The 26,482-nt window shown below is 37.7% G+C and overlaps 1 protein-coding gene across 3 annotated transcripts in view; it reads right to left on the bottom strand.

The window, feature by feature from the left end:
- The window catches only part of PRKDC (protein kinase, DNA-activated, catalytic subunit), a 259,605-nt gene that overhangs the window by 93,661 nt on the left and 139,462 nt on the right, over positions 1 to 26,482 (bottom strand). For all 3 annotated transcript variants that reach the window (XM_033125784.1, XM_033125783.1, XM_033125785.1), the window contains 6 exons: positions 7,603 to 7,740; positions 7,276 to 7,395; positions 4,798 to 4,941; positions 3,148 to 3,299; positions 2,401 to 2,532; positions 1,121 to 1,232 (listed from right to left, as the gene is read on the bottom strand). In XM_033125784.1, the coding sequence (XP_032981675.1) occupies positions 1,121 to 1,232; positions 2,401 to 2,532; positions 3,148 to 3,299; positions 4,798 to 4,941; positions 7,276 to 7,395; positions 7,603 to 7,740 (798 nt within the window). The remainder of the gene's footprint in view (positions 1 to 1,120; positions 1,233 to 2,400; positions 2,533 to 3,147; positions 3,300 to 4,797; positions 4,942 to 7,275; positions 7,396 to 7,602; positions 7,741 to 26,482) is intronic.

The following is a 26,482-nucleotide window of genomic DNA, read 5'->3' as shown; positions in this document are numbered from 1 at the left end:
AGGTCAGCCAGTTTCATGTCTCTGCTCCCGTACCAGTCTCAACGTGGCCTCTTCTTTGTATCTCCTAGTTATAGGTGTTCTGTTCAGCTAGTCTTCATATGTTTCTTGAAGTTGATTGTCCTAATTTAGGTGTAATTTTAATGTGATCCTGGGAGGTCGCAGGGGTAGCATTTACCTATTCCACAATTCTAGACCTTCTCCTATAAGCAGTTTTTTAAAGCCATGATGCTGTATGATCATCAGGGGAACAGTGAAATAGAAGACCACCAAAATCAGAGCTTTGGTGGTGGCCTGGGAAACACATAGCTAAGGGAGAAGAAACTGTCATGGAAGTAGGAAGAAAGCTGAGAGTGTCCTTGAAAATGTGACAAAAGGGAATCAAGGAGGAGTTATTAACTGAGTCATTGTAAATGAACTACAACAGAGAGACCTAGCATAAGCATCTTCTACAATGAGTGACATTGTTTTTGGAGGCTCCAAAATATGTAGCATTCTATTAACATGTGAGAGGAGAGCAATGCAGTAGTAAACATCATTCTGTGACACTATTTTCAAGTGTCATAACATGTTATTTCCATGTAGTGATATATACATCTTTAATAATTATATTTTATTGAAAACTATAGTATTCTGAATGTGTACCATGCTTAATAATTCAATTAGGTTCTTCTCACAATCCTATAAAATGGACAGGGAACAGAAGAAGGAGAACGGTTCTCCTTGAAGCATACTCTCCTGTTTAATAGCTGTATTAGGTCAAAAATTGGAAGTAGAAAATTGTACTAGTTTAACACAGCCCTAACAGTAGCAGGTATCTACCTGGATAATTTTCTCCAAAAAAGAAACGCAGAGAAAAGTTGAGAGGAATAAAAGCTGGTTAAATACTCATATCCTGACTTGTATATAAACAATAAGTTACCAATCTTTAAAAGTTTACCAAATTTCGAAGTGTTTAAAAAAGTCATATATCCTCTAAAACAACTGAACACTGTACAGTAGAAAAGAGAATAAAATACTAATGCACAATGCCCACTTTAGTTTCTTGCAGTATAGAAGATATAACTGTCAAGACAAATCAAAATTGAAAAAGCATTTATTTAAAATTGCACAACATACTCACATTTTTTTTCTCAGTAATGTATCGAAGAATAAGTCCCAGAACTTCTGCCGCTGCTGCATATACCTCTTTATACTTTGCAAAGGACATATTATTGACCAAAGCTTGAAAATATCTATAACAAATATAGAAAATTAATATGCAGAAAATCCACTTTGTTGTTTGACATCAAATTACAAAAATTTTACTCCTCATGACATTAATAGCACAAACTGAGAAAATATGAAACTTAAAACGTGTTTGAATTATTTGTGTGAATATATACATGAAGATGTATTTAAGGCTCTGATGTCATGACCAGAAAGGCACATGATAGTTGGTTGAATGATACAGGACCTGTTGTAGTCAAAGCAAAACACATGCTGAATACTATAAAACTATAGTGAAAAAGGAGCTATTATTTAAGATTATGACTTACAGACTCCCTCTTCAAGCCATCTACTATCACAGAAGACAATAAAATAAAGAGAAAGAGAGGAGCATGAGTGCAGTGCCCACAGACTTCACAGACAGAGGGACTTTTAACCTTCAGCCCCACAGTGGCTCTATGGTTTTCCCTGGAGAAAACCAAAGGTCAAAAACATAACCTGTGTAAAAGTAAGCTATTTCTCAGTCAATCTGGGTTGAGCAACACATTTGTCTATGATACTAGGCGACTAGTGGGGTGGACCAACCAGACAGCGTGGGACACTTTCAAAGAAATGGGAAAAGCATGGAGGGGACATGCTAAAATCTGTAAGTAACCATGATGTGAACACAGACTTTTCAAAAATCCTAAAATAGTAGGACAATGAATAGCAGGACACCTTTTAATGATGTTACAAAATTATCTCACTAAATCTCCTCCCTTTCACACATCATGTCTGTATCCTCTCCTGCCTCTGAAGGGTCCTGATGGAGGGGAGCAAGGTGACTGCAGCTATGCCAAAGAGCACAGTAACAGGGCAGACAGTACGAGTCCCCAGGGCATCCTGTTCATGGTCATGATCCTATAATGAATGGTCTCAAAGAGCTCATGTTGTTTTTAAGAGATAAATGTTGAAAATGTCAGTTTAGAAAATAAGAAAACATTTAACATTTAACATGCTCTTATTTGCCAAAATGTATATGAAAAATTTACACTTACCTACCTCATTCACTCCACTACCTATTAAATATAGGTAAAAATATTTTTAACATTGGTTCTGGCCCTTAAATGTACAGAATTAAACCATACTCCAGTCTGTTTGCAATTCAGGAATACTTTAACCTAAAAAGAAATCAAAGCAAAAACTGATACTTACTTTATACTCTCTATGCCACATTTCGGGTCATAGGGAGGAAAGTTATTGGCCATTACAATGCCTAATAATTGAATTCCTACTGAATTGTCTTTAGAATTAGGATCTTTACTGGAAAACTTTTCGAATATTAATCTGAAACATAAGAATAAATGTACAGATTATCGTATAATAAAATAAGAAGCAGGAAGACAAATATAAAAATTTCTACAGCTAATTTTCAGGGTTTAAGAAATACTTTTTGTTTTCCCACATCTAACACTCTTCTTGCTAATACTCTCTGTTCACATTCAGGTTATTCTAGCTTTGGAACATAGGCAGTTTTCTATCTTTCTATAATTATTTGACCAAATTCCCCCTTAGTTGGTAGTAAAATCTTTGAAAGTTGTAGTTTGCCTCAGGTAGCTAAAAGGGATCAGAGAAAAGTTCTTCAGTCCACTCCTGGGCTAGTACAGTGAAGAGCGGAGTGTGTCCCACATGCCCAGTGGTAGGGAAAAGCCAGAGGTGAACATAGAGACAGAGCAGGGTCTACCTGGAGGCAATGACCTGCTCAGAAATGCTTCTAGTGTCAAACTCTGGAGGTTATGATTTTATGAGTAGCAATATTATACCCTTATAAATGAATTCTATTTCAAATTATATTATTCCTTCTGTCATTTCAAGTAATTAAATTTCATTGTAATCATTATTTACAACATTTTACATTTTAAAGTTTTCTAAATAACAGTGTAAAATCTAGTAAATTTATACCTGTAAGGGATGGATAAACAATCCTTCCAGCATTCAACAAGGGTTTTTATAATTTCAAGATTGTGACTAAACACAGCTCTTCTTTGATGAAAAACATGCTTCATTAGGAAATGAAGCAGTCGATTTGCTAACACTTCATCTTTAGGAATACCCTGAAATGGTACAGAAATTCTATATTAATACGTAGCATTTCATTCTGAAAAAGCATTGTTTAATCCAAAAGTTCATCATAAAAAAATGTGGCATTCTACTGAGGAGGCCGCATCCTGGTTAAAAAGCTATGTGTGATTTTTCAGGTTCAACCATAGGCAATTACAAAGGTGTTCCCCGATAGGTCTCATAGGGGAAAGCTAGTCTCCTTACACCAGATTTGGAACACAGCCAGGACACTGCAGTCTCCAAGGGTAGTTGCAGTCAGACACTCAAGCCTCCTATTTGGTCATGCTCTTGCATATATTTGCATTCCTAGCCCAGGCACCTTCACTCCTGGGTACCTCTGCTGAAAACCCCTGAATGGGGGTAAGAAGGGCAACCTTGAAAATAAGCTTCCCTACTCTGACTCAGTACTCAGTGCTTTTTGACTCTTGTTCCTCACACTCCTTCCAACAGCAGGGTCCTATAAAACTGCTGGAGCCTTTAGTGTGTCCCCCAGATCTGGTGCTGATTCACTTGACCCTCGATCAGTATGCTATTTCATGGGGGGAAATGGAACACTGGAGTCAACACTTGCTCTGGTTTTAGCCTCTTGCTTACACTATTACAATGAGTTTTTTGATTAAAGTTTCCACTGTGACTTTAATTTTGGCTTTAATCAGCTATTCTGACACCTAAGCAGTTCAGTTTTCTCAAGCTTAACTGTGCTCCTGACATCTAAATAAATCTATTCCAATGGTTCCTAAGCTAAACAGTTTCTTAATTTTTTCAGGTTATTAAGCAGCCTACAAATTATTTTATCACATTAAAGCTAAATCTAAATTTAGTTTACTGTGAAATGAAAGGCACACCTTGACACAAATACATATAAAAGCTCTATGTACATACATTATGTTTAATAAGGACCGTTCCCAGGATATACTTACATGAAAACTTTTACACATGTTTTCAAATGTTTTCAAATGAATAGGCAAAATTCCAACACACACAAATCTATACTGGTGAATGTCACAAGCTTACTTAAGTAGAACAGTGTCATTCATCTAAACAAGTGTCACAGCAATCTCAACCATTATAGATCAGTCAATACTGTGTAAGTAGATAGGCTGGCAAAACAAATGCCAAAAAATCCAGGGACTTTACTCACAGCAGTTTTCAGAACCTCACATTCAGGGTCTACTGACATTTATTCGACACATACTTTTAATAAACCAATTATCTAGTATTCAAGCTCCTAGCAGGTAAGAGCAACAAACAAAACAAACACCCAATAGCTTAAAAAAAAGCTCAGAGGAATTATTAAAAGCAGACAAAAAGAGAACTAAAGCAGTATGAGGCCATTTAGTACAGCAGTACCAAAGCAACATGCAACATAACAATTAATGCTAAATATGATAACTCTAAGTCATTAAGAGGAGCTTGAATTATTTATTATATGCTCTACTTAGGATATCAGCAAAGAACTGATTACTCCATAAAAGATGAATCCATTCTTACTATAGGAGTAGCTAATCCTGTCCATGAAAGAACAGTAACCACTATCTCAACCACCATATAGTGAATTCCTTCTCCTCCATTGTTTTCAGAAACAATCAGTTGCAGCAAGGGGCTAAGCCAGTGCTTCGCATAAGGACGAAAGACCTAGAAGAAAATTTGAAAGTCAAATATCAAAGAACTGTTTTGAATAACCAAAATATTAATCCAGAAACATATCCTCCATCAGCTAAAATTTTATATTATGACGACCTAAAATCCAAAATAGATGTAAATTTCAACAATTACCCTGCTTAATCAGATCAGATGTTCTGTTGAATTCTCTTCTCATGGGCTCTGGAAACCACAATTCAATGGAAATGAATTCATTATTGCTGTTTTCTTTGCTTAAAACTTTTCTGATGTAACTATGCTCATAGAAATCAAAATCAAAGTATTCTATATCAACTTTGTCCTATCTGAATAACGTGCAGCTCTAGAGAATTCTAATTTTACTTTATGCCAATGCATCAAATATATGAAAAATGAGAATATGCAAATTAGGTAGATACATGTGGCTATTTTTTTCATTTCTTCCTGTATTATGGGAATCATTCTCTTATAGACTTCTTATACCCAAGACTCTAAAATCTAAATGAAATGCATCTATATAATAGATTCCATTTAATTTATTTTAGAAATTGCTATTCTGATGCAAAAAAACAGACTAAAGTATAAATCAAGCTATTTAGTTTCTTAACCTTTGCCACCTTGTTTTTTTAAAAAATAAAGTTTTCTCAGGGATTGTTCATCTACTTTCATAGCTTAAATTGGTGTTGTCTCAAGTCTTTCATTTATCACCCCATAAGTTAAAACGTTTGAACATTCTCAATGTCTGTGTATTGATTTATCTGTAAATTATAAATACAAACTTCTTTACTATATTATTAAAAAATAACAAATAGATGAATTTAAAGGTTGAAATTTAAAAAATAAAAGTAAACCCAAGTTCTAATCTTTCTGCACAAGACAACAGAATGTTTTGAACACCGCCTTCTGGAAACCACTGCCCTGATCATTCCCAAGCTCCAGATATGCACGAAACTCCAGGGACATCTCTCAGTGATGTCTGAGAGGCACCTCGTATCCACATGTATGAATACATTCAGCAGGGTTCCTTGTCAAACCCAGCTACCAAGAAATCATCCAAAAAACAAAGACACCAATTCCTTTTTTGCTAGCCATCAAGTAAGCACTTAAAAGAATGTGAGTTAGAAATCACATATGACCCTGAGTGTGATGGGTTGAACTGAGTCCCCCAAAAGAATGTTGAAGTCCTAACTGCCAGTACCTGTAAGTGTGACCTTATTTAGAAATGGGATCTTTGAAGATTATCAAGAACAGTCAGTGAGGGCCTTAATTCAATGAGTGTCTTTATCAAAAGGGTAAGTTTGTACATATGAAGACAGATGCAGAGAGAGAAGACAATGTGAAGACACATGGAGAACACGATCTACATGCTGAGAAATACCCAAGGCCCATAATACCCATAAGCTGGGAGAGAAGCCTGAAACAGATTCTCCCTTACAGCGTTCAGAAAGAACCAACCCTACTAACACCTTGATTTCAAATTTCTGGCTTTCAGTTTCTGTTGTTTAAGCCATCTGTTTTTGTGTTACCTGTTATGGCAGCCCCAGAAGTTAGAAATCAAGCATGACCCTGAAGAACATAGGCTCTACTGCGGTTTCAGGTCAACGCTCTCAACCACTTCTCAATAGCCTCGTGGCCTTCACTTCACATCTGCAGTGCTGCCTAGGACTTTCTGTGGAGCCAAGTGGATCATGTCACTCTTCCTAGCACCCTTCAGTGGCTCCCTACCACTCAATGAATGAGCTGGACCCTGAAAGCCTGGCTCAGCTTACCTGCCCCTCAGACATGTAGCCATGCCACTCACACTTTTCCTTTGGACCTGTGTCCATGGTCTGTGCAGTCAGTGCAGATGTTTGGCTGTGTCAGGGGCCGTCTCTGTTCATACTGCTGCTTCCATGTAGAACGTAAACTCACACTGCTACTTTACAACACTTGGCTCACAGGCTTTCTAGAAAGTCTATCCTAACTCCCACCAGTGGAAGAGGCTCCTTCCCATCACAGTGCTACATGTAGCCCAACATATAAATTCAGCAACTATCTAAGATATTCAGCTATTTTTCATATAGAGTCAACAGGAATAATTTTACCACCTTTGCTACTATGAACCAAGAGAGTTGGCAGCCATAATGAAGTTGCTAACACATGTACTTAGAAAAAGATCACTTCTAACACAATAGATGTTAAGTCACATATTTTAAAAGAATGATGTTGAACAAATAAATAAATATGGTTGGCTAATTTATTTAGAGAGAAAAAATGTAATGCTCTGTTCCTTTACGTCTTTCTTTGTTGTGGGTTTAAGTAGGTACATATAATTGCAAAGAATATTTAAAGAAATAATAAATTACTTACTTCTTCTGTATTAATAACAAGTTTTGCTAAGAAGAGACGAATATTTAATGATACCGATGAATTTCCTAGTTTGTCATGAAGAAATTTCATCCACGGAGGAAGATTTCTTGGCACTGAACCCTGAAATGACACACTCAAAATTACCTTTAAAAGAAGCATAAAATAACTCCATATTTTGATGAGACAATAATGACAAAGTAAAACAAGAACAACAAAATCATGCTTATTTGACATGGAATTTGATTTAGTCTTCAATATTAAATATTCATTCTTAATATGACACCAATGAATAGTTTTGAAACAACATAAGATTAGCAGAAGAAAGACCTCTTCTCCTTTAGGTAGAATCTGATTTCTCTGCATGTGTTTAATAAGGGCTGTCATGGTTGCCATACATTCGTGTTGATTGAGTTCATCCATCTCTAACTCCAGGATATCATCTTGAATCACGGGGTCTTTATGCTCCTAGGAAGAGGGAAGAATCTGATTATGCAGAGTATACTGTTAAAATTTCAATATACATGACATTCTGATTTTTTGGGCAATATCATTAAACACACACTTAGGTAACAATGATAATTTGGTAATACTATCAAATACACTTGGTATGTTTTCTTATTAAACAACTAAAAATAAACAGGACCTCATATCTTCTTTACATTCTAGGAACGTATTTCCCACCTGACCTTGTCCATGTGGTCACTCCCTTGGGGTTATAATGAAGTCATAGCATCCATGCAGACATGTGCTGCTTTGTATAAACACCAAGATCTTTTCAAATGTGCATGTCTTGGACTTCCCAGAGCCCTTAATACCTTGAAAGCAAGTCTCATGATTCTGAGTTGACACTTTATGGAGAAAGTAGAGCTACTGAAGTATAATTATAAATGTTTACCTTTTATTTTTTCCTTTGCAAACTGAAAAAAAGTTTTCTCTGAAAATCTTTGTAAAGTCCTTAGTTTGCCTCGAAATTTTAATTAATAGAACAAATCTCTTAAACCATTCTTGATCCTCAAATTCTCAGAAAATACAGCAGTGATAATCGTTTTCTAAAGGTAATGATGAACTGAGGTTTGCCATACATATACAGTAAATTAACACACACACACACACACCCTAGGGTTGAATGAAATCTGTCTGGTATTTTCTAGTACAGATCACTCCCAGGAAAAAAACGACTTGAGAAATCCTAACAGGAAATTTTTGGAAAGTTAAAAGTTAGCTTGGAGCTACTAAGAGATTGCAGAGATTTAATAGAAAAAGGAATAAAAATAGCCCTAGATAAATTTTGTAATTCTATCTGCCCTGGTGGTAGGAACTATTCCAGAACGTCACTTCCCAAGATATACAGTATTTGAAAATGTAAACTCTTCTTACAACCATTATGCCCATGGTCTATCCTCTGAAATATAATGGATAATTTCTATAAATTAGGGATTTTAGAAATGATAGGAAACGGTGTCATATTTTAATAAAAGAAAAACTAAGTAACATTGAAATAGCAAATTTTATATACAATCAGGGTTACAACATACTCAGTGAGACATAAAATCAATCATAGCAACTTTAATGTCCCTTTTTCCTTACAACTGGTAAGGTGTCAAATAAGTTAATCATGATACTTAACTGTATTTAGATGTACTCAACATTTTTACTCAGAATCATTGTATCTCAAGATGCTGCTCACAACCGGATAAATTTTAAACTGGAGATTCAGGTCATGCAATCAGATAGAAGGCATGAGGAGTGAACCCAAGACGTGGTGATGTAAATGGCCTATTAATGAAGTCTCACTGGACAATGCAACCATAATAGAACAAAGTCACACATTTTTATTAACCAGCACAGATGCATGACATAATTTTGGTGAAACTAATGAATGGACTCCCTTTGAAGCATTCATTAAAAAAGAGAAACCAACCTTAAGCGCAACATAAAGCACATCAAACTCAACTTTAAAAACACATGACTCCTCCTTCCATCTTTCTCAGGCAAAAAACCACTGGGCAGACTGCAGTGGGGAGAAAGATATCTGGCAATGTCTGGGAGGCAGAGGAGGAACAGAGTGGGGTACCCACCATGTATTTGAGGGCTCACTCCAGGAATGCATCAGTATATGGAGGCGGGCAAAAGAGTCAAGGCAAAGAGGGAGTGAGTTAGTGTATATCAGAGAAACTGGAAAGGGCCAAAGTTTGAAAGAACCCTGGATGGGAATCAAATGTATCTGTGAGACCTTGTGATGTGCATGTATGGACTACATGAGTGCATAGGTGTGTAATACAATTCCTATCTATGTCCATGAAAAGGCGTGCAAGCAGCTTTCTGCTATTCTCTACCCACAGGAACCAATGCCCCTTAAGAGAGTCTGCCCATTCCAAGGCTGGGGCAGGGAAGAATTAGACCACCTATGAAAATTACCTTGTGCCAGCAAGTTAGGAACTACACAAAGAATGACAAGAACATGTCAAAAGAACAAAGAAGCAAGCATGAAGGGATTCTCACAGGCCAAACCTGGCACAATATGAGCATCAAAATTAATGATAACTCACTGAATAAAATAAGAATCCAGATCACACTGATAAAAATTAAAACAAACGGGGAGAAGAGAAAGCTCTTCAGTATGGTAGAAGGCCACCTAATAAATGAAGAAGTAGAGACGGAATTAAAAAATAACCATTTTACAACTAGCATAGTAATAACTAATTTAGAGAAAAGACACCAATGAACGTTAAAAACTAGTGGGTGAAAGTGGGATGAGGAATGACATCTCCCACCAAAAGGAGGTCAACATCTCTCTCACAAGAACACAGCATCGCTTTGTCATATTCCTGCTCAAATTCCTAGTCTACTATTATTAAGGACGTGTTGGATAACCACTATTGTACTACAAGGCGATGGCAACTGGGTGCATGTTGTGGGATCTTCCCGCTAGAGAAGACCTTATCAGATAACAGGCAAACCCTGAGTGACATCTCTGGGTGAAGGACGCACAAGAATTCTTTATACTACTGTAAATCCTGTCTATTAGAAATTGTCCCCAAATTCAAAAACAGCATGTCACTTGTCAATGAAAAAACGTTCAGCCTAACCAGAAGCTCATAAGAGTTTATTTGTGCCAAACTGACAAGTTGCCAGGAAGCAAAATCTCAATGGATTGAGAAAATGCTCAACAAAATGGCAGTTTGCAGCTTGTATTATATGTACAAATCAAAGGAACAGGATTACATGAAATTCATTCATGGTAGCTTAAGGGGGTGGAAGAAAGCAAAACGTGGAACTCTCTGGGATTGAATAAAAATAAATTGGAGAGACAGGTACTTATTTTATATAGGTGAGTACAGGACAGTCAAAGGTTCACTTTTTACAGCAAATAGAGATGGTAAACAGGGGACACGAATAATCATGAGGGATTCTGTAGTTTCCTGCTCTGGTCCTTAAAAGGGATTACTGACATTCCAAGGATGTTATCTTAAGTGCAATAAGACAATAGACAGGCTAACTTAAGGTAAGGATAGACTTTATCAAGAAAGCATCACATTTCCACATAAAAACGGCTACATAAGGTGAGCTCTTGCAATCTCCCCTGCAATTTACAAAAAAATTGAACAACTGTAATTCCACAAAAGACTCCTTGCACAGCAGACAGGCAAGACTAAGTGACATGCAACTGAAATGACCAAAAGGTGGGAAAGTTGGGCAAACGGGGGAGGTGGAAAAGGGGAAGTACTGAGAAGCAGGTCACATGGACAAAGAACACAGACTTAGCTTGGGGCTCTGAGCTCACTGCATTCTGGAACTACCTCAGCAGCGGGAGAAGGAAGAACTGGGACTGCTAGTGCTCCACTTATGGCCCCAAGTCCCGACTGAGGGATCAACATACACGGCTGAAACCAAGGCTCACGGTGGCTCATGGCAGACACCTCAGGGAAAAGACTGGTGGAAGAAGGGTGAAACTGGCTGTTTAAGCCCTCACTGCTAAGCAGAAAATGGAAGGCTTAGGCACTGAGCCTAGCCGCCCCCTCCTCACCCTCCCAGTGCTAGAAACAAAATGGTAGCAGTGTCAGATCAAAAGAACAGAAAATTTGCAGTTCTGAGAACTTGTGCTAAGCCAGGGACTCCCAGCCCAACTACTTCCAGAAAAGGGGAGGGAGCCTTGGGTGTAGGACTGGCTGTGTGGTTGTGGTTGCAGAGATTGCTCTGGTCCACCTCTCACAACCCAACACACCCGTACCCCCAATCTATCTGAGCTGATCCCTGCAGGAGTAAACAGAGCCACTGAAATACACAGGCTCTGAGACTGGTGCAGGAAGAGCTTTGGAACTTCAGAAGTTCTCCACATCCCCCCATGGAGGCGGTGCCCTGTGACCCAGGCAAACTGTTCACAGAAGAGAAGCTCTCTTCCAGGGAATCCTGCCATTGTGTGAGAAGCCGGAACAGTGCAGAGAAAATATAACAATACAGCATGAGAGAGAATAAGTCGGTTGCAGTGGGAGAGAAAATAAAACATTCTACCAACACCTACAAGAAAGCAAAAGAAAGACCACAATCTTTCAACCTGTTGCAGAACCCACTCCTGTAGATGCCTAGGAAGAGAAATAATAATTCATTAATTGCCAAGGTAACAAGACAGCTCAGAAAGAAAATGAAAAGTCTCCAGATAATGAACTTAAACACATGGAAATATGTGACTTAAATGACAGAGAATTCAAGACTGCAGTTCTTAAAAAACTCAACGAGATGCAAGAAAACAGAAAGGCAGTTTAATGAACTCAGAAACACAAAAAAAAAGAACAAAATGAACATTTTATCCAAGAGACTGAAAATCTGAAAAAAAAAAACTAAATAGAATTTCTGGAGATTAAGAACTCAATAAAAGAAATGAAGAATGAAATAACCAGCTAAGGTAGTAGAGTTGACCAGATGGAGGAAAGAATCAGTGGCATCAAAGATAAAAATCTGGAATGACACAGATGTAAGAAGAGAAAGACTTGCGACTTAAAGAAATGAAAGAACTCCACAAGAACTTTCTGACTCCATCATAAGAATAATGGAAATACCAGACGGAGAAGAAAGGAAGAAGGGAAAAGAGAGTATATTCAAAACAAATAGTTGACCAGAACTTCCCAAACAGGTGGAAAGAACTGGATCCTTGAATTCAAGAAGCAAATAGAACACCTAATTACCTCAATCCCAACAGGCCTTCTCCAAGGCACATTGTATCGAAGCTGTCAAAAACTAACAGCCAAGGATAAAACTCTCAAGGCATTCAGGGGAAAGAAGACAGTAACCTACAATGGAAAGACCATTAGACTATCATCAGATTTTTCAGCAGAAACTCTACAAGACAGGAGGGAGTGGAATCAAATATTAAAAATATTGAAAGAGAGAAAGTATGAGCCAAGAATAATATATCCAGCAAAGATGTCCTTTAGATATGAAGGAAGAATAAAGACCTTTCCAGACATACAGAAGCTGAGGGAATTTTCTAACACATGACCTGCACTACAAGAAATACTGAAGGAGCCTACTCCACCAGCATAAATGGGGATAATCTGTGACAACCAAAACAGAAAAGGGGGAAACAGTAAAGGACTGAACCGGAATACAGGAATGGAGAAAGTAAGCATGTTGACGAAAATAGAATACTGTAAATATGGAACTTTCTTCTACATAAACTTAATGTAATGACTCGGAAAAAATCCAGAACTGAAATACATAACATAATAAAAGAAGAAACAGAGGACAAAAATCATAATACCACCACACTGAAACAACAGACAGCAACAAAAAAGGCAAAGAAACAATGGAGACAAAATTATACCAAAAAACAAAAGATAGAATGATATGAAATCCTCATATATCAATAATCACTCTAAATGTAAATGGACTGAACCCACCTATAAAAAGGCACAGAGTAGGAGATTGGATCAAAAAACTCAGCCCAACCATATGCTGCCTCCAAAAGACACATCTCAGCTACAAGAACAACCATAGACTGACTCAAAGTGAAAGGGTGGAAATTGACACCCCATGCAAATGGTATCCAGAGAAAATTGGATGTATCCATACTGATACTGATGAAACAGACTTCAGGATAAAAAAGTTAATAAGAAACAAAGATGGACATTTCACAATGATAAAAGGGACTCTACAACAAGAAGACATAATAGTCATACAATATTTATGCCCCAGTTAGAAAGCACATGTATATTCCGAGCAATTACTAACAGAACTAAAGGGAAAACTTGATGAAAACACAATTATAGTAGGGGACCTAAATACATCATTGACAGCTATAGGTAGATCATCCAAACAAAAAATAAATAAAGAAATATTAGCCCTATATTAGACACATTTAGACACAAATATTAGACACATTTGATTTAATGGACATAATTGACATTTACAGAGCACTTCATCCTACATCATCAGACTATACATTCTTTTCTAGTGTACATGGAACATTCTCAAGGATAGACCATACATTGGGACATAAAATCAGCCTCAGCAAATTTAAGAAGATTGAAATCACACCAAGCATGTTCTCAGATCACAAGGCTTTGACATTGGATGTCAACTGCAAAAAGAAAGCAGTAAAAAACACAAATATGTGGAAATCAAACAACATACTTTTAAAGAAAGACTGGGTCAAGAAGAAATAAGAGGAGAGATCAACAGATACATAGAAACAAATGACAATGAAAATACATCCTACCAAAATTTTTGAGATGCAGCGAAAGCAGTTTTAAGAGGGAAATTTACATCATTACAGGCCTATGTCAAGAAAGAAGAAAAACCCCAGATAAATAACCTCACGTATCACCTTAAAGAACTAGAAAAAGATGAACAAATGGAATCCAAAGTCAGCAGAAGGAAGGAAATAATAAAAATCTGACCAGAACTAAATGAAAGGAGAGAACAAAAAGACAACAGAAAAAATTGATGCGACAAAGAGTTGATTAGACTCACTAAACCCTTGGCTAGACTCACTAACATAAAAAGCGAAGGCACAAATAAACAAAATCAGAATTGAAAGAGGGGAAGTTATCACGGATACCACAGAAATACAAAGGATCATCCAAGAATACTATGAAGGACTATATGCCACCAAATTGAATAACCTACAAGAAATGGATAAGTTCTTAGAAACATATAGCCTTCCTAGGCTGAATCACGAAGTATTGGAAAATCTAAATAGACCGATCACCAGTAAGGAAATTGAATCAGTCATCGGGAACCTTCCCAAAAGCAAAAGTCCAGGACCAGATGGCTTCACTAGTCAATTCTACCAAAGATTCAAAGAGGATCTAATACCTGTTCTACTCATATTCTTCCAAAAAATTGAAGAAGAAACAATACTCCCTAACTCATTTTATGAGGCCAACTACCCTCATACCAAAACCTAAGATAAGGATAACACAGAAAAAGAAAATTACACACCGGTATCTCTGATGAATAGAGATGCGAAAACCCTAAACAAAATTCTAAAAAATTTCAATGAAGCAATGCATTCAAAAGCTTATACATCATGACCAAGTCGGGTTCAACCCACAGGCACAAGGCCAGTTCAACATATGCAAATCCATCAATGTGATATACCACATAAACAACATAAATGACAAAAATCATATGATCATATCAATAGATGCAGAAAAAGCGTTTTACAACATACAACATCCATTTACAGTTAAAACACTTAATAAAATAGGTATAGAAGGAAAATACGTTAACATAATAAAGGCCATATATGACAAACCCTTAGCTAATATCATAATTAACAGTGAAAAACTGAAGCCTATTGTTCAACGTTCAAACTCAACGTACATCTCAACGACAGAGATGTCACATATCACCTCTTCTTTTCAACATAGTGTTGGAAGTCCTAGCCAGATATATCAGGCAAGAGAAAGTAATAAAAGGCATCCACATTGGGAATGAAGAAGTTAAATTGTCACTCTTTCCAGATTACTTGATGCTATATATAGAAAAACCCAAAAAAACTATTAGAAACAAACGAATACAGTCAAGTTGCCAGCTACAAAATCAATTTACAAAAGTCCATTGCATTCCTACATATTAACAATGAAATCACAGAAAAATAAATAAAAAAATTTCTTTTGCAATTACAAGAAAAAGAATAAAATACCTAGGTATAAACTTAAGCAAGGATGTGAAAGGTACATATTGAAAACTACAAGACATTTTTAAAAGAAATTGAAGAAGGAAAAAAGAAATAGTAAGACATTCCGTGTTCATGGATTAAAAGAATCAACATAGGTCAAATGGTCATATTACCCAAAACAGATTTAATGCAATCCCCATGAAAATGGCAATGGTATTTTTTAAAGAAAGAAGAAAACATCATCAGATTTGTATGGAATCACAAAAGACCCCGAATAGCTAAACAATCCTAACAAAAAGAACAATGCTAGAGGTTTCACACTCCATGACTTCAGCTTGTACTACAGGGCAACAATAATCAAAACAGTGTGGTCTTGGCAGAAAAACAGACACATAGACCAATGGAACAGAACTGAGAACTCAGAAATGAACCCACATAAATATGGATAGATAATTTTTGACAAAGAAGCCAAAAACATATAATGGAGAAAAGACAGCCTCTTCAATAAATGGTGCTGGGAGAGCTGGAAAGCCCCACGCAAAAGAATGTAACTAGACTGCTATCTGTCACCATGTACCAAAATTAATTCAAAATGCATCGAAGACCTAAACATAAGACCTCAAAAAATAAACTGCATAGAAGAAAACACAGTTAGTAAATTTATGGACTTGGGGTTCAAAGGGCATTTTATGAATTTGACTCCAAAGGTAAGTAAAATTAAAATAAATGAATGGGAGTATATCAAACTAAAAAGCTTCTGAACTGCAAAAGAAACCACCGACAAAATAAAGAGGAAACCAACTGAATGGGAGAGGATTTTTGCAAACGCCTCCGATAAGGGGTAATATCCAAAATGTATAAGGAACTCGTACAACTCAACAACAAGAAAACAAACAATCCAATTAAAAAATGAGCAGAGGACCTGAAGAGACAATTCTCCAAAGGACATACAAATGGCAAATAGACATGAAAAAATGCTCAACATCACTAATCATCAGAGAGATGCAAATAAAAACCACAATGAGATATCACCTCACCCCAGTTAGAATGGCTATCATCAAGAAGACAAATAGTAACAAGTGTTGGAGAGGCTGTGGAGAAAAAGGAACCCTCATACACTGTTGGTGGGAATGCAGATTGGTGCAGCCGTTATGGAAGGCAGTGTGGAGGTTCCTCAAAAAAGTAACAGAATTACCATATAACCCAGCAATCCCTCTCCTGGCTATGTACCCAAAAGATCTGAAAACATTTATGCATAAAGACATATGTGCTCCAATGTCACTGTAGCTTTATTTACAGTGGCCATAAAATGGAAACAACCAAAGTGTCCTTCCATAAATGAATGGGTAAAAAAGTTGTGGTATACATACACAATGGAATACTATTTGATCATAAGAAAAGATGAAATAGTACCATTGGAACAACATAGATGGATCTTGAGTTTATAATGTTAAGTGAAATAAGGCAGACAGAGAACCATATGATTTTACTGATATGTGGTATATAAAACTGAAAACAACAAAAGAACGAGATAAACAAATGAAGAAACAAAAACTCATAGACACAGACAATAGTTTAGTGGTTACCAGTGGGTAAGGGGAGAGGGGGTGTCTAGAAGATGGTAACTGCATGGTGATATAAGGAAAACTGACTCTGGGGGGTGAAAATACATAATGTGATATATAGATGATGTAATACAGAATTGTATACCTGAAATCTACGTAACTTTACTAACAATTGTCACCCCAATAAACTTTAATTTAAAAAGAAAAAAAAGAAAGCCTTAGGCTAAAGATGTCGCTTTTTGTCGTGGCCCACCTTAGTTAGGAATTTTTATGTTCACGCTACCCTATGCGGTTATTTTTCAGTATCCTGAACTTGTCAGATTTAACCTGTGGCCCCTTTTCTGTCCAGTTTCTCCTTTTGGTCATAAATCAATCTCAAGAATGCACTGATGACTAATCTTTTGTTTGGGTAGTGTGGTCTCAAGGTGCTAGGAAGGCTCATGTGTAGGAAGTCTTTTTATTTATTTTCATTTTTAATTGTGTTTTTCCAGGATCCACTGGCTCCAAGTCAAGTAGTTGTTTCAATCTAGTTCTAGAAGGCGGAGCTCACAGTGGCCCATGAGGGGATCGAACCGGCAACCTTACTGTTAAGAGCACCACACTTTAACCAACTGAGCTAACCAGCCGCCTCCTTGGGAAGTCTTAGTGTCAGCGTTTGTCTTGCTGAATGTTGGAACCACTGGGGATGGGTAAGACCATAATCTTAGATGGCAGCCAAGGCCAAATTCTTAATTAATTTATAAGAAAAGGTAAACAAATGAGAGGCAGTCATATCCTCTATGTCTTCATTAAATATATCCTGGATCATTTCTAATCTTTGACCTATCATGATCCGAGTTTTTCTCTGTCTTTTGTTTTTTTTGCATCTAGTATAAACACTTACAATTTAGGACCAAGAGAAGTAACATTAAAGCAGTAACACATATTAGGAGCAGAAAATGCCCAATATTAGATACATATGAGTCTGAAGGGAGCAAACATCGTAGCCAACTAAAGAACCCTTCACATGCATTTCCATAATTTTCTATTAAGCTAATAATGTCTCCCTCCCTCATCTACTGCTATTCGTACCTTATGATAAGTTGGAACAGATAAAAGAAGATTCTATTATTTCATGATCTAGAAGTTCTAATTTTTCTTCTGGCCAATTAATTACCATAGAAATGAATTCATGGGGAGAATTAGTTCAATTTACTAATACATTGCATTTTCAGTATCAATATTATAATAGGTTTCATTAACCTCAAAGTTAATTTCCCTATGATTTCAGTATTACATCATATTCCCATTGCATTTACTGTAAATCTGGTGTTATTATAATAGAAATCAATATGACAGAATAAATTTTTTACCCTTCCCAACAAAAACGTCCCCTTCCCATATAATATATTGTTATTGTCAGGGTGGATACGACAGGCCAGGATTGGGTGAATTCAGAATTCCGTATAGATTGGAGACATAACCTTTCACCTTTTCGATTTAATATGGCCTATCTACTTTATAGTGGAAGCACTCAAGTGTCATTTATTAATCTGATTTCTGTTAGTTGTGTAACTGGGAAGTGTACCTTACTAGGCTGTAATAATACAATGGTGTAAATTACAATTACTACCTAAAAATTTCTAAAGGCCAGGAGAACAGTAATAGTTGCATGAATAAATTTTCTGTGCCTTAGGAGCCATTATAGAGGGCCATTAATGAAAAATTTGGAAGCTAACTGAGACAGCATCTAGTGAGACCCAGGTATCCTCTAAGCTGTTTATGTTTTGGTTCTTGGAAGACTGAAGGATGTTATTCCTCTAAGTCTTTCAGGTTACTTAGTAGCCTACCCTTAGTAGATATTAGATAGCCAAGATATTTTACTTGGTGTAAACAGAATCAAAGCTTGTCCTTTGAGACCTTATGTCCTTTATGACTAGCTATTGTAATAGGTTAAGTTGTGTCCTCTTGGGAATCTAATATATCCTAGAGCATAAGAGTAAATCATCCAAATACTAGAGTAGAATTTCTTGGAAATTCAACATCATTCAAATTAGGTTTTAGTATCTGAGAGAAATAGGTGGGACTCTCTATATACTATCCATGTAAACTCTGATCTTCCCAGGTGGAAAAGCAAAGAGGTTATTTCCTGTTTTTTTGTTTTCTTTTTCTTTACAGGAATGCTAAAAAGGTCACTGTTGTCACACAACAGCCTAGCCGATTGTCCCCCGTGTCTTTCCTTAAGGAAAGAAGAGTCTGTGAGACTGTGCATCTCTGGGACTGTATATTTCTCTCTATTTAGTCTCCAAAAGAGGGTTTGCAGCCAATGACAAGTAAGATTTCCCACGGTGGGGTGGGGGATAACTCAAGCCAGGCGGAACGCTGTGGAGACCCCCAATAAGCTGCCTTAGAAAGATTTGGGAAGGGGCCTTGTCTTTCCTTCCCTCAGCCTGGGAAAAGCTGCTGCTGGCTCTGGCTTTCCCCTCTCACCTAATTGGGAGAAAAGTCTTGAGAGAGTGATAAGATTAAGGGTATCTTATCTCTCTCTGCTCAGCTCTGTGAAACAATTTCAACATGTGATATATGTCCCTTAAAGGAGTTGCATACCTCACCTCAAGGACTTTCTGCTTCGGCTGTTTGAAGATCAACATAATTGGTTGGGTTATTTCTATAACGTGATAAATGAGTCCCACAGACCGTGCCAAAAACACTGCTACTCCTTTGTATACTTATCAATAAAAACATCAGTCGGCTCAAATCTGGGCTCCAGTCTTTCATGACTGTGAGACCCCTGGCCTTCTGAGATTTAAACTGCATTAAGTCTCTGTATGTTTCTTTCTTAAAAACTTAACCCAAAGCCGCCCCTTCTTGCACCCTCACTGCCTGTGTTGCGCTGGACGCGACATGTCACTAGATAAATCTATTACTGAAAAATACTGGCAATACACACAGGAATAGCTGATAATAGGGTATGTGGATTTGGAACTACAGGATATCTTTATAGCTTTGAGATCCTGTGCAAATCTCCATCTTTTCCCATTGGGTTTCTTTATTGGAAGAATAGGAGAATTACAGGCGTTGATACATTGAATTATAAACCCCAGTTTTAAATTGTAATCTTGTATAATGGGCTAATTCCAGCTAGTGCATCAGGCCTTAAAGGATACTAGCAATTATTAGGTAGAGGCAAAGTATTATCAATAGTTATTTAAATAGGAATGGCTGACTGAATCTTGCCAATATCTGTACTGGAACATCCTGCAACATTCAGTCAGTCTCAAGACTGGTTTTCTCTCTCTTCGTTCCTTTTAAAGTCATTATTTTCCCAATCTGATTCATTTAGTTCTAAATATATTTTACCCTTTTGGGAGGATACATGAGCATCACTGGTTAGAAAGTATCACACTATCAGGTGAGTTGGGGCAGATTTAACTAGTAAAAATGTATGTTGCCCGTAACACTTCCTAGCTGGAGGGGAACAGGTTCTGACTTAAACAGACATTGGTTGATTAGATAGCCCTACCATTTGTACAGAAGCTTTATTCTAAGGCTGAGTGTAATTTAGTTGGGTAGTGTTAAAAACAGATAAAGTAGCCCCAGTATCTACAAGGCCCTTTTATGGTGATTTGAATTTCTCCTAAAGTATTAGTAAGAAAGGGGAAACGCCCTCATAGTCTTGGAGCAGCCCTATACTTGCTTCTGTTTCTTTTCTTTTTATAAATCCCATTTCAGTTTTGTACAATCTTTAAGGTGACCTGACTTTTTACAATAAAAGTAGACTCATCTACAGGAGTTTCCCTAGGGAAACTTATTTAATAATTCTGTTGCTTTGCTCTCAGAAACCAATAGGTGCATTAATTGGAATAAATTTAAAAAGCCAGGATCATATGGTCTAACAGTTAATTCAAATTCCTTTGCGAACTCCTCAGGGTCATAGAGAGCGCTGGGGAATCTTTAGTAGATTGCTTAGTTCTGTTTGTATACAACTGCTTATTCCTCTCTGTCTGAGAGCGGCTTTTCTCTAAAGGGAGCTGCAATGGAGGTGTAGAAAAGGTGGTGGGAGAGAGACTAACTCCGGACAACAAAGTAAAGCGTACAGTTGGATAGTTGGAGAAGAGGGAAAAGTAGGGTGTAGGCATTGAGCAGCTTTGAAAACCTTTAGTTCAGAGACAGTCTCTAAATTTTCTTAATAAGTTCCTGGAGAGAAGAACGTCTTTCTCTGTACCATTTCAGAGGCTTCTATTTGCCAACTGAGGTAATACTCCCATTTTATTCAATTTTAGTTTTACGTCATTTTTCCTAATTATGCACACAAATATTAATTTAGATGTGAAAAGAGTTCAAGTTTGGCTATCCTAAGTTTATAACACTTATAGTTAAATCTTTCCATTTCTGTAAGTACTTGCAAGTAAAGGCTGTCTAGGAACTGTATACATGCAGGACTATTAATGGGGCTAGAGTCTGGGAGCTTGGCTTTCCCATGCTAATTTTTAATTTTCTTTTGAGATCTGCAGTCTCAAGAAATATCTACTGATATTGTGAAGTGGGTTGAAGTGTGCTGCTTTTGGGCTGAAGTCCAAGGTGCTGTCACCTCCCTCGTTGCATCACCCCTCTTAAATGCCTTGGTTTCTCTCTCGGGCTATCTAGTACAACCCTGAGGGCTTAGAGCACTAGATAACCAATCTTTATGTACGTGTCCCCAGACAAGTCAAATATTTAATTACAGATGTGTTAGAATTCCCTATGGAGCCACCGCACGTTTTGAGGAGTACCTTCAAACACGTCCACATAGATTCTTAGTCATCTAAGAATATCCCACATTCAGGCTAGAGAGAGTAGTAAATGCCCCTTATCTTCGGAGTTGAACAAGTTCAGACTCTCATTTATCCACCAAAAGGTTTTGTTCAGACTTGCAGTAAGCAATTTCATTTGAAAAGCCAAAATTAAAAACCAGCCACCCATTCTTTCTCCTGTCGCTGAGTTATCTCAATCTTGCCTTTAATCTGGGTTATCTCAACCCTTAAGCTTTAATGCCACCTCTAGGACTTAAAAAAAACAAAAGAAACAAACAAAAGCAGCTCAAATAACGTCAGGGCCTCCTACCTTAAAACTGGGAGGTCTGGAATTCCAAGAAAAACTCACCCAAGTTGACCTGATGCAAAGCAGGGAGCCAGTGGGGCACAATGGGCCCCTGCTGGTACCTAGCACGGAATCCAGGTCCACAGGGTGGTCGTGGGTGGGCTTCTTTGAAATGCTGCCCACTACGCCAAGTAATGGAAACGAAAAATCATCCAGTCTAAGAGAAAGCTTATGAGAGTTTCTGTGAGCCAAACTAACGACAATTGCTGGGAAGCAAAATCTCAACAGATTGAGAAAATGCTCTGCAAAATAGTGGTTTGCAGCTTTCTTTATACGTGATCAAAGGAGGTAGAAATCCACTGGTGGTTGATTATGGGGATGGGAGAAACCAAAGCTGGTAAGTCTCTGGGATTGGATAAAAGTAAATTGGAGAGACAGGTACGTGTTTCCCCGAAAATAAGACCTAGCCGGAAAATCAGCTCTAATGTGTCTTTTGGAGCAAAAATTAATATAAGACCGGGTCTTATTTTACTATAAGACAGGGTGTAGTGTAGTGTAGTGTAGTGTAGTGTAATATAATATAAAATATAATATAATATAATATAATATAATATAATATAATATAATATAATATAATACCGGGTCTTATTTTTGCTCCAAAAGACACATTACAGCTGACTGTCCGGCTAGGTCTTATTTTTGGGGAAACAGGGTACTTATTTTACATAGGTGGGTGCAGGATAGTCAATAGTTTGCTTTTTATAGCACATAGAGATGCTAGTCAGGGGACAAAACTATCAATGTGGGATTCTGTAGTTTCCTGCTCTGGTCCTGAAAAAGGGATTACTGACATTCTTAGGTGCCGAATGAGAATAGACAGGCTCACTTAAATTTACCTTTGTCAAGGAAGCTACAGGCCAAAGATGTGACTTCCCACCATGGCCCACCTTAGTTAGGAATTTTTATGTTCACGCCTTCCTATGTGGTTATTTTCAGTCTCCTGAGATTGTCAGGTTTAACATGTGGCCTCTTTTCTATCCACATGATATGGTGCTAAGGTCCAGCTGCCTGCCGCTTGAAAAATTTAAAAATCTAGAGACAAGTTTGGTGGAAAGAAAAGCAGGTTAACTACAAAGGGATGGGATCGGACTGGACCCAAAACTGGTGAGTTCAGTCCCTCTCTCCCCAAGGAAGGCGTGGGGATGGAGCACTGCAGCCAGTCTGATCCACAGCAGCTTGTGGCAGGCTGGCCCTGGGGAGGGGATTACTGGGACCTCCCAGTAGCTGCCAAGACCTCACTGGTCTTCGGGATTTTCCCGACTCTCCCCTTCCTGATGTTGGCTGCCTATAAACATTTAAGCTGGTGGAAAGAAAACGGTTTTCTGGTTCTGGAAACCGCGGGTCAGTAAGTCTGGGAATTGTCAAATCGGAGAGCACACTGGAACTTCCTGGTCTCTACTGTCAGAGCCTCTCTGAGGCTAATCACCCGTATTGGTTCTGGGCGTGCTGTCTAGGCTTCGTGCCAATCTGGGCCTCTCTGAGGCCAATCCGCGGTGCTGGGTTGGTTAGAGATGGGTTTTACCTTTGTCTCTCCCATCGGAGTCTCTCTTAGGCTTATTACCAGCACCAGTTCTGGGCTTATATGCCGTCTGGGCTTCATGCCATCCTGGGCCTCTCTCTCTGAGGCCAATCTGTGGTGCCGGGTTGGTTAGAGACTGGGGTTTGACCCCCAGCTCCTCCTTTCAGGACGATTTGGTCCTGTGAGTACTCATCTGGTTCTGGTTCTGGTTTATTTGTGACTTGTTTGTTTTCTTTTAGCCTGTGTTTTCCCTTTTTTCTTTTCGTTTTCTATTTGTTTTAAACACCAAGCTGATGGGAAGCTCTGTGTCTAAACCTCCTGCAAGTCCTCTGGGTCGTATAACGCCAAACTGGTCAACCTATGGTTATAAGCCAATGACAAAGCATAGTGTTTTACTATAATACTGGTTGGCCCATGTATGTTCTGGATTCTGTGGTAAGGTCTTTGAATTAAGAAAATATTTGACACTAAGAAAATATTTGGTTTAATTTTGATTAAATAGACGTCTTTTAAGGTGATTAACATTAAATATGGTATCTTTTGTTTTACCTGAGTTTACCAAAATAAATTTATCTTTGTTACAGAATTTGCCAAGATAATAGTTTGGGTAATAATTAACTTTAAAATCTCATAGAGTTAAGAACTAATAAAATGTTAACTGAAATGAGGTTTAGATAAAACTTTTCAGCAATAATTATATGATATAGATGCTTAGATGTGGTTTCTCAGCATCTGTTGGTAACTTAAGATTTCAGTTTTACTAAATTGTGTTAAATGACAAAAATTATTGAATATCTAGGTATCTGAACATAATGAAATGCTGAAATATTAATTATAAGATAGGTCTGAGTTCATCTATTTTTGGTTTTGTCACAGGAAACCTGAAAGATAGATTAAGATCCATTAATAAGTATACCTTGTATTTTATTACAAAAGCCTTGCTTTTAAGGTTACAAAATATGTTCCTGGATTTGCCAAAGGAAATGCTAATTGCTTGCTTTTAGTTGTCAGTAAAAATTAAGGTTCTGAAGGTTATGGATTCTAATTAATATGAAAGAAAATGAGGTATGTTTTCAATGAAGATGTAAGGTATGGAAATATATATTTGAAGGAATTGAAAGAAATTTGTCCTAAGGATGGTTATTTATCAATCAGTGAGAGGAGACAAAGAGGGACTGGGAAGTTAGAGAAGGTTTGTAAAGGAAAATCTTGAAAGAATTTTATGTATGTCTAAGCTAAATGTGATTAATTAGGTTTAAATATCAAAAATAAGCTGGTACAAAATTAGTTTTCTCTCTCTGCTAAATAAGACAAGGTTGTTAGACTATTGGTCTGCTACTGATATTATGAAAAAGTTTTCTGCCTGAAAAGCAAAGATTATATGTATCATCAAAATAAATTTCTATGTTTTATATTGTCTTAATTAAGTCCTTGGTTACTGAAAAAAGAAAAAAGAAACAAAGCAAACCTACATTTAAGAACTAAGTTTTGCTAATAGTTATGTAAACTTCTGTACTTTAGGAGTGCTAGAGTTCATGTGCTCTCCTGGCATCAGAGTATAGACCAGTGTAAGGAAGGTTAGTCTAATGTCTTCCCTTACCTGACAGGGTGTTATAATGGTTCTGGCCCACTGTTACATCCTTGATAGAGAAGGTCAGATCCTAGAGAAGGCCAGGGAATTTGTTTAAATGTCTTTAACAACCGAGACAGGGAAAGCGAGAAAAGAAAGGTACAGTGAAATTAGAGACAAGGTCAGAGACAGGCCAGATTTTTGGCTGCAGTTAATAGAAAGACCAAGGGTAGGGCCACCTCAGGGCTACCCCGGATGCCCCAGAAGAGGTCCTCCAAAGCAGTCGTAACACCCATGAAAACTAAAAGGGCACCGGAAGAGGGATTGTCTCTTTTTCTGAAGGGAGCAGGGACCAACTCCTTCCCTGTAAATGCCTGTGACCAAGACAGGCCTGAGTGTCCCAGCAACCCCCCAGGTGAAAGAGACCAATCTCATTACAGGGGAGGAACTGCGGTGACCCTTGCCATGGCGTTTAGCCTGTTAAACTTCCTGATTGATATGGGAGCCATTTATTCTGTCTTGACTACTTACTCTGGACCTGTTTCCTCTAAAACCTGCTTGGTTGTAAAGATAAATAGAGCCAGTAGATTTGGGCTCATTTTACTCAGCCTGTTCCTTACCATTGTTCTATACCTTAGAGGAAATGTAGAACAAGCAAATCAAACTTTAAAAAGGACTCTGGAAAAGTTTTGTCAGGAGACCTCAAAGCCCTGGCTCTCATTGCTGCCCAGTGCTTTGGATTATGACCTGAATTCTGTTATTTCCTGTTATTAATTTGGAAGAGGTTCAGCAAGCACTTAGAAAATATAGGGGACCGGCACCTCCCCCAGGCCAATCCCTCTATACATGTAGTCCCGGAAAGTCAGGGGACCAAGTATATTTGAAGGTCTGGAGGGGGAGGGGTCTCTAACAGACCAGTTAACTCCTAAATGGAAGGGACCCTTTACAGTTTTTCCGAGCACCCCAATGGTTGCCAGGCTTCAGAGAGCCTGTGGCTAGGTCTAACTCCCTCAAATCAAACCTGTTTCATTTGAGTCTCCACAAGACTCCCCAAAAAGGAAGACTTGTGGAGAGCAGGATTTGTGCTGACAAGGACCTTACAGCCTGCAACGTCATTTAAGAGAGGCCTCGCCTCAACATCTTCTCCCAGAAAGAACAAGATAACACAATTACAGCCACAAGATATACAAACTTGCATATTCACAGAACAGGATGTTCTTCTAATACTTGCTTGTTCTACTAATACTAGCTTGTATAGGCAATTGTTCTAAGACTGTATAAAAACCATGTGAGAAATAAAAACTGCGCCACTG

The sequence above is a fragment of the Rhinolophus ferrumequinum genome, chromosome 14 (genome assembly GCF_004115265.2).
Source record: "Rhinolophus ferrumequinum isolate MPI-CBG mRhiFer1 chromosome 14, mRhiFer1_v1.p, whole genome shotgun sequence".
Classification (NCBI taxonomy): Eukaryota; Metazoa; Chordata; class Mammalia; order Chiroptera; family Rhinolophidae; genus Rhinolophus; species Rhinolophus ferrumequinum.
This window is presented reverse-complemented; position numbering and strand designations above follow the sequence as displayed.